Source organism: Sinocyclocheilus rhinocerous, unplaced genomic scaffold (genome assembly GCF_001515625.1).
Source record: "Sinocyclocheilus rhinocerous isolate Xijiao unplaced genomic scaffold, SAMN03320098_v1.1 scaffold3529, whole genome shotgun sequence".
NCBI classification, from domain to species: domain Eukaryota; kingdom Metazoa; phylum Chordata; class Actinopteri; order Cypriniformes; family Cyprinidae; genus Sinocyclocheilus; species Sinocyclocheilus rhinocerous.
In genome coordinates, this window is record NW_015638987.1 from 10465 (window position 1) to 21930 (window position 11466).

Sequence of the window (11466 nt, forward strand, 5' to 3'; positions counted from 1 at the left end):
ACACACACAGACACACACAGACACACACACAGACACACACACACACACAGACACACACACAGACACACACACAGATACACACGCACACACACAGATACACACACAGACACACACACGCTTTTTAACCAAAGCATCTTACAGTGAATTCAAGGTACACATTCGATCAGTTCATGGGTCAAAGACGAAACATCTGCATCAAATCAAATTTACAAAAGTGATTTTATATACATAAAAAGCATGTAAGTCAAGTGCATTTAATATTTCCAATAACTTTTGTGAAAATGAAAATGTCAAAATATGGGTGAAATAATGTTGCATCGTCATTCAGCATAACAGATAAATGTGACCCCGGAACACAAAACCAGTCATAAGGGTCAATTTTGTGAAATTGAGATTTATGCATCATCTGAAAGCTGAATAAATAAGCTTCCATTGATGTATGGTTTGTTATGATAGGACAATATTTGAAAATCTGGAATCTGAGGGTGCAAAAAAATCTAAATATAGAGAAAATCATCTTTAAAGTTGTTCAAATTAAGTTCTTAGTGATGCATATTACTAATCAAAAATTAAGTTTTGATATATTTACGGTAGGAAATTTACAAAATATCTTCATGGAACATGATCTTTACTTAATATCCTAATGATTTTTGGCATAAAAGAATAATTTTGACCCATACAATGTATTGTTGGCTATTGCTACAAATATACCCCAGCGACTTAACACTGCTTTTGTGCTCCAGAGTCAGGAATAGAATCTTTTAATGACATCTAATGATAAAGTTGACAATATTTTTTGTTACATTACTTATTATTACACTGAATGGTGTTTTTTGTAAATCATGGTAAAAATGGATGATAGTCATTATTTTTTGCTGGACACAAGGACACATCCTAATGTACAGAAAAAAATGTAAAGCTATTTTTTTAAATCACACTTTTATTGTTTTGATGCTTGAAAAGCCCTTTTCGTCTTTGATCCTCATGCATTCTCCGGGAATCTGTCTTCATGTTCATCATTTCTTCAGATTTTGTTGTCATTCATGCATTTGATGTATTTGGCAGATGCTTTATGTTTTATCCAGAGCTGATCCTGATCATGAGATCATGAGACTAACGCTGTGACAGACTCACATTCAGCGAGGCTCCCCATCAGCGGCGTCCCCACACCGTCTCGAGCGTACCTGCGGTGCAATCACATCATCATCATCATCATCTCTACAGGAGTTCAGCAGCAAGTATTGTAGAAGATTTTTATTGATCAATATGTGAATTAATATCAATGTGGATATAGCCATTTATGGATCAAGAAGTTATTCTACTATTATAATCATGTATTTGCCTGTGTGTCTAGAGGCCTGCACAACATGACAAAAATACAGTATATGCTGAAGCTGCAGACAAAATATATGATGAGGCCTCCTGTCTACTGCCTAAAACAAAAGGTAAACAATAATGACTATGTATGAACACGCCCTGAAGAAAAACTGTATAAATCTATAGATTCTCTTCAGAGTCTCTCGGCTGTATGTGACCCTGCAGCACAAAAGCAGTGTTAAGTCGCTGGGGTATATTTGTAGCAATAGCCAACAATACATTGTATGGGTCAAAATTATACATTTCTCTTTTATGCCAAAAATCATTAGGATATTAAGTAAAGATCATGTTCCATGAAGATATTTTGTATCAATGGAAAGATTATTTATTGTTTATGTATAAATCTCAATATCATAAAATTGACCCGTATGACTGGTTTTGTGCTCCAGGGTCACTTATAATCTATGATAATAACATCTAAGGAGCAAGAGGGTGGAAGACTACTTTTGGGCTGACTTGACAAGCACACAAACCGTGGCCACTAAAGGTAAGCAGTTTCTGCTTGTATAATTAGTTTGTGTTGTTCGCCAGAGTCTGCTCGTGGTGGTAAAGACACTCAAAAATGCTCCTCCAAATTTAAAGAACATGAAGAAAAAAGGTGTTTTGAGTCCAGAAGAAATAGCTGCATGCAATGATCTGTGTTTATTGTTATAAGTGGGCCTTGAGGATAGCAATAAACATTAAGCAGATAAAGTATAGGTAAGCTGCAAGTGTCTGACCGGGCCGTGTGGATGTAGTTGAGCAGCACTGATGTTCCCTGCAGCAGAAGCGCGGTGGATAACACCTTCAGCACCGTGTGCATGGGTCCGGCTTTGCTCAGCGCCTGCCACAGCGGCTGTATGTAGATACACGACGCCACGAAATACGCCAGGATCAGGATGAAGTAGAAGCTGTGGAGCCCTGTGAGGAACATATTCATTCAAATCAACTCACCTCTATTTATAAAGCGCTTTTAACAATACAGACTGTGCCAAAGCAGCTTTACAGCATTAAATGTGACCCTGGAGCACAAAACCAGTCGTAAGGGTCAATTTTGTGAAATTGAGATGTATGCATCATCTGAAAGCTGAATAAATAATCTTTCCATTGATGTATGGTTTGTTAGGATCGGACAATATTTGGCTGAGATACAACTATTTGAAAATCTGGAATCTGAGGGTGCAAAAAAATCTAAATATTGAGAAAATCATCTTTAAAGTTGTTCAAATGAAGTTCTTAGCAATGCATATTACTAATCAAACATTAAGTTTTGATATATTTACGGTAGGAGATTTACTAAATATCTTCATGGAACATAATCTTTACTTAAAGGAACACTCCACTATTTTTGAAAATAGGCTGATTGGAAGTTACCTAGCTGGGGACTATTTTCAGGCGCTGCGTAATATAATTGTGCCTGCTGCACACATGGTACGGCAGCAAAGTTCCTTGATTATTACGCCGGAATGAGAGTATAGTTCCTAGCCATATCGGCCTAGAAAATCGCAACTTTTCATTTTCCGTCAGTCTTAGTACACGATGTAGCTACAGAAGAGTCAAGATTTAAATAGACATATTTTTTGTACTAGAAATGTATGCAAATTAGCACGTATTTCATTAAATAATGCCTCATTTGCATATTTAAAAATAAACTTGTAATACACAAATGTTTGCAATTATAAATGTAATCAATCAACTGGGTAATTAATGCGATAACTATGTTATTTTTTACTCTATTCACCTGTGCTGTCTTGCCTTAAAGGGACAGTTCGCCCCAAAATTCACAATTTTATCATCATTTACTCGCCCTCAAGTTGTTCCAAACCTGTACGAGTTTCTTTATTTAGTGTAACATTAAAGAAGAAGATATCTTGAAGAATGTTGGTAACCAAACAGATGCTGGCACCCATCGACTTCCATAGTAGGGGAAAAAATATTATGAAAGTCAATGGCTACCGGCAACTGTTTGGTTCCCAACTTTCTTCAAAATACCTTCTTTTCCGTTCATCAGGAAAAAAAAAACTCATACAGGTTTGGAACAACTGTAAATAAAGACAGAATTGTAATTTTTGGGTGACCGAAATATGTGTTTCCTCCAGCAGCAGATATATTACTGTAATATTGATCAACAAATTACATTACTGAATACTTTATCCATCATTAAGAGAGCAGGATTGGTTTGAGCAGCATGCAAACATCAGAATATTGAACAGAAGATTCTAGACAAACGTCTAGGGTTGGGTATTGATTTAATTTTATCAATTCCGAGTTCGGATTCCAATGTGGTTAAAAAAAATAAGTCAATCATTTAGATATCAAGCATATTTATTCTGTGTCTCTTTTTGCAAAACATTTAATTGCTGCTGAATACCAAGAACAAAAATCAGCCGGCTGCATAAAAACTGGTTCTCATTACTGGATGAATCAGTGTTTTTGAATGAATATCTTGAATGAACGATTCAATGACTCACTCAAGATTTACTTGAGTCATTACTGGATGAATCAGTGTTTTTGAATGAATATCTTGAATGAACGATTCAATGACTCACTCAAGATTTACTTGATTCATTACTGGATGATTCAGTGTTTTTGAATGAATCTCTTGAATGAATGATTCAATGACTCACTCAAGATTTACTTGATTCATTACTGGATGATTCAGTGTTTTTGAATGAATCTCTTGAATGAATGATTCAATGACTCACTCAAGATTTACTTGATTCATTACTGGATGATTCAGTGTTTTTGAATGAATCTCTTGAATGAATGATTCAATGACTCACTCAAGATTTACTTGATTCATTACTGGATGATTCAGTGTTTTTGAATGAATCTCTTGAATGAATGATTCAATGACTCACTCAAGATTTACTTGATTCATTACTGGATGATTCAGTGTTTTTGAATGAATGATTCAAAGACAAATACATTTTTAACAGCCCCCTTTCGCCAGCTAAAACACAGGAATTGATGGGTGGAATTGAAATGTAAATTTTACAACAAGTATCCGATTCTGGAATTGAAATTTATTTTCTATTCCCAACCCTACAAACGTCCTGATAAGAAGCTAAGCGGCTGCGTGACGTGTCTGTGCATGCCCAGTCTGGGGTCAAAGTTCACACGTGTCATGTAGAAATGACATGTCGCACTGAAGATAACCTGTAAAAGCGGTCTGAGACGTGAAGGAGTCTTACTGGAGATGTGAGCCGATGTGAGTCTCTCCAGACAGCTCAGATTGTCCAAGCCCTCCGAGCCCTGAAACAGCAGCAGTCTGGCCTCCTTCTGCACGGCCAACAGCACATTATCCACACGATACGCCACCAGACCATTCTCACCTATCAAATATCATAATGCATATGTACAGTAAGTCAAATCAGACTGACACCCATATGATCAGTCACAACATCAGCAATATTCCTGCATTCTGCATGCATGCATGCGAGCAAAAAAACAAAAATGCATGGAAGCAAATGCATGATGTCAATGCATAAATGCAGTTTAATATCAGACACTCACCATGATACAGAAATCTTGTGATGTACTGCCCATTATTTTCTCTCGCGGCGTCGCTCCTAAAAACCCCAGAAACCGTTTTCCCTGCTGCAGGACATGAAGTAAACAAAAGAACAATGAGAATGATAAAATACACAAACATTATGCTCTTATGCTCTTCATTCACTGCAGTCAATGAGGTAATACTGTCCTTTTCCGCCCACTTTGTGATCGACGTCTGCTACATCCAATCGGAATACGGGTTTTCGTTCTAGCGCAGTAAAGCGACCAATGAGAGCGCGGCGGAGGCGGGGCGAGAGTCGGCTCATACGTGTCACCGCTGCCGCAAACCGCTGCTCCAACTGTCGTGAGGAGTGTTTACGAAGCGACTTAAAATCATGTAATAACTTCTTGGAGTCAAAGAAATGATCTACAGTCTGGAGGAAACATGGAGATCCAGGTGAAGATGAGCGGCAGAGAGTGTCGCACTGTGCTGGTGACCGGAGGAGCGGGATTTATGTGAGTGTCAAAAAATATCAAAATACATCTGAACCCTTCAAATGACTGAATGTCACCGCTTTAGACAACCGAGTATCAAATTAAGGGTCATTTATTGTGAAAAACATCTGACAAGTCTGAGATGCTGAATCAATAGATGTAGTGTTTTGGCTTTGTCCCAATACACACACTTGCGCACTTGTCTACTAGCATGACAAATGGAGTTCATTAACGACACTAACAACACTGTTATTGAGCTGAACTGAATAATGGCACTGTTGTCTTCAGCGCTGCCAACTCATTTTCAGGGGAAGTTGCTAAAGGAAGGTAGATTTGTTGCTAAATGGCGCTGTGACGTCATTGCGCGATGACGTCATCGCGTAATCACGACGCAAAATTGTCAACATCAAATCTCAGCAAAAAATATATTTGTTAATTTTTTAAAAACATTGAAGTATTGAACACTTACACAATTTTGAATGATTACAATTTAGTTTTTTTAATAGCTAGTAAACTTGTAATACTACACATACTCAACAATTATGCTTTAAGCAGTGTATTAGTAGTTAGTTAGTATGCTACACTCTAAGAAAAGTCTGTAAACATAGGGCACAATCTACTTTAGTAATATGAAAGAATTTTACGTATTGGAAAATGTTACCTGCATTTTAAATTACGCATTGTGTTTTCAGGTTACAGTGGATAATGTCCTGGAAAATTACTAGTATCTTTTCCATTTTACTTACAGTGTACTAACTGATCAACAATCGCAGGTACAAGCTACTAACAAAGTGCATCATAAATGAACCATTATTACATTATTATTATTATTATTAAATGTAACGGTTGCAAACAGCAGCTAACTCGGTTCACGTGATGTGTTTACTGCGAGGCATCTTTTTGTGTGATTTGGATGAAAATGTGCCTTTTTATTGTCTGAGTCACTTATCAAAAGTTGCTAAAAGTTGCCAAATACATTTTTTAAATTGCTACATTTGTTGCTTTGGAAGAAACAGTTGCTAGGGTGGTCTGAAAAGGTGCTACAATTAGCAACAAAATTGCTAAGTTGGCAACACTGGTTGTCTTGTGTAGAGCTGCTGTACTGATGAAGTTACTAGTGTACTTTCACTTACTCAAGTGGTCAAGAGCGCAGTGTGAGTATATTGGGACAGACCCGGTGGGGGATGCTGATAGCGAACTGCTGCGTCAGAAATCACATAGTTCCCATCACATACTTCACATAGTATACAGTAGGCATAAAATAGTATGAGAACAGAGTAGTGTGTCAAATTCACAGTATTCATAATCAGTGTTGGGGGCAACACCTTACAAGTAACATAATCAGATTACTTTTTTTAAGTAACTAGTAAAGTAACGCGTTACTTTTTAATTTAGAAGGAAATATCGGAGTTACTTTTTGAAATGAGTAACAGCAGTTACTTTGTTTCCATGTGTTGAGTGACAGCTCTGGTGTTGCCATGGTGACAGAAATCAGGAGTAAGTGCAGAGCGTTGTGTGTGAACATGATCTTACTGTAGTTCTAGACTAAATATCAACATGTGTGACAGTTTAACAGATATTCACATAGAAAACAGTTATTTTAAATAATAAAAATATTTCACAATTTTGCTGCTTTTGCTGTATTTTGGATCAAATTAATGCATGCTTGGTGAGCAGAAGAGACTTCTTTAAAAAACATTACACAATTTTACTGTTCAAAAACTGGTTGTGTATGTAGAATGACTTATTCAACAGAAGTAGCTACTCGGAGAGTATGTGGTTTGCTGATTCAAACACACTGAGAGACTTGTGTCCAAATACTTATTTGTGTTTGTGTGCGCTGTATACTGAGCTTATATTTGTGTTCTCAGTGGATCTCATTTGATCAGCGCTCTGGCCGTCAGATTCCCACACTGGAGAATCCTCACCGTTGATAATGTGAGTCTCTGAACAGCATTGAGTCAGTGTTTTCCCTTCATGAAGCGTCACGCGTCTCTGTACTGTGTTTCAGCTGCAGTACTGCTCCAGTCTGAAGAACCTGCGCTCTGTGGAGGCCAGCAGCAAATACACCTTCATCCCGGTATTACTCCATTACTTGAGTCAAAGTACAGATACTATAGATACAATATTGTGTCTAATATATATCACAATATTGACTTCTTATTATTGAGTTGTTGTAAATGAAAAAAAATGCTGGGAAAACACTTCACGTTGCCCTACAATAGTGATAGACTGTCTGAAAAAAAAAGTCACCCGCTGACTTTCAAAGCTGCTACATCGTAACAAACAGTGTTGGGGAAAGTTACTTTTAAAAGTAATGCGTTACAATGTTGCGTTACTCCATAAAAAAGTAACTAATTATGTTACTTAGTTACTTTTTATGGAAAGTAATGCGTTACGTTACTTTTTAAATCTGGGCAGGGCTTGCTTGTTTGTTTTTAATATAAGTTTTTTAATGCATTTAATTATTGCAGGATTGTATAATATTCTGAGCTTGTATTTGACAGTTTTTATTGATTGTGAGGAACACTGAATGTGTTTGTGTGCAGTGAGATGAGTAAACACATGTTGATATTTAGTCTAGAACTACAGTAAGATCATGTTCACACACAACGCTCTGCACTTACTCCTGATTTCTGTCACCATGGCAACACCAGAGCTGTCACTCAACACATGGAAACAAAGTAACTGCTGTTACTCATTTCAAAAAGTAACGCAGATATTTCCTTCTAAATTAAAAAAGTAACACGTTACTTTACTAGTTACTTGAAAAATGTAATCTGATTACGTAACACAACACGTAACGACTTTCTTCTTCCAGGACCTTGATAGAAATGTAGTGGAGTGAAAAGTAAGATATTTGCCTTTCAAATGTAGTGAAGTTAAAGTCACAAGTTGCCAGAAAGAAATAATACTCAAGTAACGTACAGATACTCAAAAAGTACAATACTCAAGTAAATGTACTTCGTTACTGTCCACCTCTGCAACTAACCTAATTATCACTGCAGTTATGTCGAGCTGAGCCACAGCTGATGAACTGTGTTCTCCTCGCAGGGCGATGTTTGCGATCCAATTCTCATAAAGCGTCTCTTTGCGACGGAGAAGATTGATATAGTGTTTCACTGCGCTGCTGAAACTCATGTGGGTGAGTAAACGCTGTCCGTTCACCATCAACTCTGTGTTTCTCTCTAGAAGACGGCGTGTGTCATTCACGTGTTTATCTCATGTAGAGAACTCGTTCCTGTGTCCGTCACGCTTCATGCGTGTGAATGCAGACGGCACTGGTGTTCTGATCAGAGCGGCGTTTGAGGCGCGAGTGCGGCGCTTCATCTACATCAGCACTGATGAGGTGTATGGAGACAGTCTGGAGCAGGTGAGGTCAAGCTAGGGTTCAAGTCTGAATCATTTGAACCAAAACGATTCACTGTTTCAAATCGCTTGAAATGATGCTGGGGATACTTGCTGGTCAAAAACCTGCATAAAAGCACATTTTACAAACCAATTGCAGATGTTTTATTGAAAGTGTAATCTATGCAATCTGTGTAATAGATGTCAAATGCTGTTAAATGTGTCCCTGCAGCACAAAAGCAGTGTTAAGTCGCTGGGGTATATTTGTAGCAATAGCCAACAATACATTGTATGGGTCAAAATTATACATTTTTCTTTGATGCCAAAAATCATTAGGATATTAAGTAAAGATCATGTTCCATGAAGATATTTTGTAAATGTCCTACCGTAAATATATCAAAACTTAATTTTTGATTAGTAATATGCATTGCTAAGAACTTCATTTGAACAACTTTAAAGATGATTTTCTCAATATTTAGATTTTTTTGCACCCTCAGATTCCAGATTTTCAAATAGTTGTATCTCAGCCAAATATTGTCCTATCCTAACAAACCATACATCAATGGAAGCTTATTTATTTCATAAAACTGACCCTTGTGACTGGTTTTGTGGTCCAGGGTCACAAATATGAAGTGTCTAAAATAACTCTGTTTAAATAGCAGAGCTTGTTTTGTTTGTTTTTAATGGAGAGTTTAGTTAATCGGACCAATAAGAGACTAATAACTTCAACTCTTCAACTCAACAAATGTGGCATTAAAAATATCTACAAATGTATAAAACTGATCTGAGATCAGGTAAAAATTCTATATAGACACTGGTTCATGAGTTCACAGAACCACTGAAATTCTGCAGTAACAAAGCCTCGTTTACTGAAGTGACTTTAATACACGCTCCGAACAAATGATTCCCAATGGTTTTGAAGCTTCATGAAGCAGTGTTTGGAAAGCGTGCATCACTAGTTCTAGTTTTGGAGTGCATGAACCCATCATGAGAAAGACTAACCAGCCATCTCCTGTTGATCTGTTTAGTTCAGCAGTATTTTGATGTCAGCTGAAGTGTGTGATCTGGATCTTGTTTTCACAGCCGTTTGATGAACTGAGTCCAAAAAGACCCACCAATCCATACTCAGCCTCAAAAGCTGCGGCAGAAAACATCGTGATGTCGTACTGGATGAAGCACAAGGTATCAGTCATGACATTATACCCGTTATATCTTTTACATTTTACTTTCAGTGTTTTGTAATTCCCATTATTTTTAGTGCTAATTCTCATTAGATTATACATGACTATAATGTGGTAAGAACAATGCATTTTATATCTCATAGTTTTTCCTTTTTTCTCTGAATTCTGAGTTTGCATCTGACAGTAGTTTTTTTTTTCTGGCATGGAATAAAAAATAAAAAAGGTAATTGCAACTTTTTATCTCACAATTCTGACTTTTTCACAGAATTGAAAGTTTATCTCGCTATTCTGAGTTTATATCTCACAAAAAAGTCTGAATTGAGATATAAACTCTATCAAAAAATGTCAGAATTGTGAGATATAAGCTCATAATTACAAGATATAAACTGTGATATAAAATTGTGAGATAAGTCACTATTACTTAATTTTTTTATCCTGTGGAAACAAGCTTCCATAAGTACTGCTCATACTTCCATAATGTATAAACACTTTCAAATTGAATGTTGTGAAATGATCTAGATTGTATTCTCTCTGATCTGTCCGCTGTAGTTTCCTGTTCTGATCACGAGGAGCAGTAACGTCTATGGCCCACACCAGCATCACGAGAAGGTGCATGATCAGCAGCTCTACACGCGTGTTTGACCGTCACATGACCTCAGCGCTTCATTAGTGTGTGCTTGTGTTTGTTCAGGTCATTCCCAGATTCCTGTCGCTCATCCAGCGGGATCAGAAGTGGTGAGTGTCTCTGACTGACCAGAGCGCGTGTGTGTGTGTGTGTGTGTGTGTGTGTGTGTGTGAGTGTATGTGAGTGTTTGTGTGTGCGTGTGCGCGTGTGTGTGTGTGTAAACTAAATATATTTCAAATATCTTGCTATGTTTGGTGCATTTTGTGTACTGTAACCTATTTTTTTTATCTTAAATTTAAATTTTTGAATGTATCTTTAGTTGTTTGCTCTGTATTATGTGTTGGTGAGGTGGTGAGGTTTTGTAATGCTGGGAGTGTTTTTTTTAGTCTGTCAACTGAAGCCATATGGTTTCCATCAGGTCCTCCCTTCAACTTCTATGTCTCCCTTGCAGTGCTCAGGTCGATATCAGCCTCCATAAATCAGGGGTCATTTCCCCACAGCAAGCCTTAATTAATAAAAGTAGGCTTGGGGTTCGTTTAGATTTATTTAGTTCATTGCTAGCAGTTCGAGGCAGTAGCAGGGCGCTTTAGATGGTTCTGAATGTTCTGGCTCTGTGGGCAGTCACCCAGAACCAAAGGGCATGCTGGGATAGCATTGTAAAACAGGTCAGTGAAGCCTGATGATGGTCAGGATTTATGAGCAGACACAAAAACTCCTCATAAATAATTCCCTGGTCTTTCTGTGTTTCTGCTGGGCCTTCACTAACGATTATGAGGAAACTATCTTTACCCTGCAAACACATATATGTATATATATATACATAAATATACACAGCACACATATATTATGTAAACAAAAACTTGTATTTAGGATGCGATCACCTGCGTCTGAGACACATTTACTCAATCTCATGTTGACTTTCTGCCGTGGAACAAAAACTGAGATATTTAGCAGAATGTTCACGCT

The 11466-nt window shown here is 37.3% G+C and overlaps 2 protein-coding genes across 2 annotated transcripts in view; one reads left to right on the forward strand and one right to left on the reverse strand.

Annotated features, from left to right (window-relative positions):
- gpr180 (G protein-coupled receptor 180) overlaps positions 1 to 2290 on the reverse strand; it is a 6266-nt gene extending 3976 nt beyond the window's left edge. Inside the window, exons 1-2 of the mRNA XM_016566381.1 lie at positions 2097 to 2290; positions 1135 to 1184 (exon numbers count right to left, since the gene is read on the reverse strand). Coding sequence (XP_016421867.1) covers positions 1135 to 1184; positions 2097 to 2290 — 244 coding nt within the window. The remainder of the gene's footprint in view (positions 1 to 1134; positions 1185 to 2096) is intronic.
- A 2911-nt stretch (positions 2291 to 5201) lies between these two features.
- tgds (TDP-glucose 4,6-dehydratase) lies at positions 5202 to 10671 on the forward strand. The gene is made up of 8 exons (XM_016566348.1): positions 5202 to 5367; positions 7218 to 7284; positions 7358 to 7426; positions 8401 to 8491; positions 8577 to 8719; positions 9778 to 9876; positions 10425 to 10484; positions 10567 to 10671. The coding sequence occupies exons 1-8, from the start codon at positions 5297 to 5299 to the stop codon at positions 10612 to 10614; spliced, it is 648 nt and encodes a 215-aa protein (XP_016421834.1). The 5' UTR covers positions 5202 to 5296; the 3' UTR covers positions 10615 to 10671.
- Positions 10672 to 11466: the final 795 nt, after the last annotated feature.

Bases quoted from the DNA above. Each gene is read 5' to 3' on its own strand.
- tgds (XM_016566348.1), top strand. From the start codon at position 5,297: ATGGAGATCCAGGTGAAGATGAGCGGCAGAGAGTGTCGCACTGTGCTG. The intron at 7,285-7,357 runs GTGAGTCTCTGA...ACTGTGTTTCAG, and splicing joins GAATCCTCACCGTTGATAAT to CTGCAGTACTGCTCCAGTCT. The intron at 9,877-10,424 runs GTATCAGTCATG...TGTCCGCTGTAG, and splicing joins CGTACTGGATGAAGCACAAG to TTTCCTGTTCTGATCACGAG.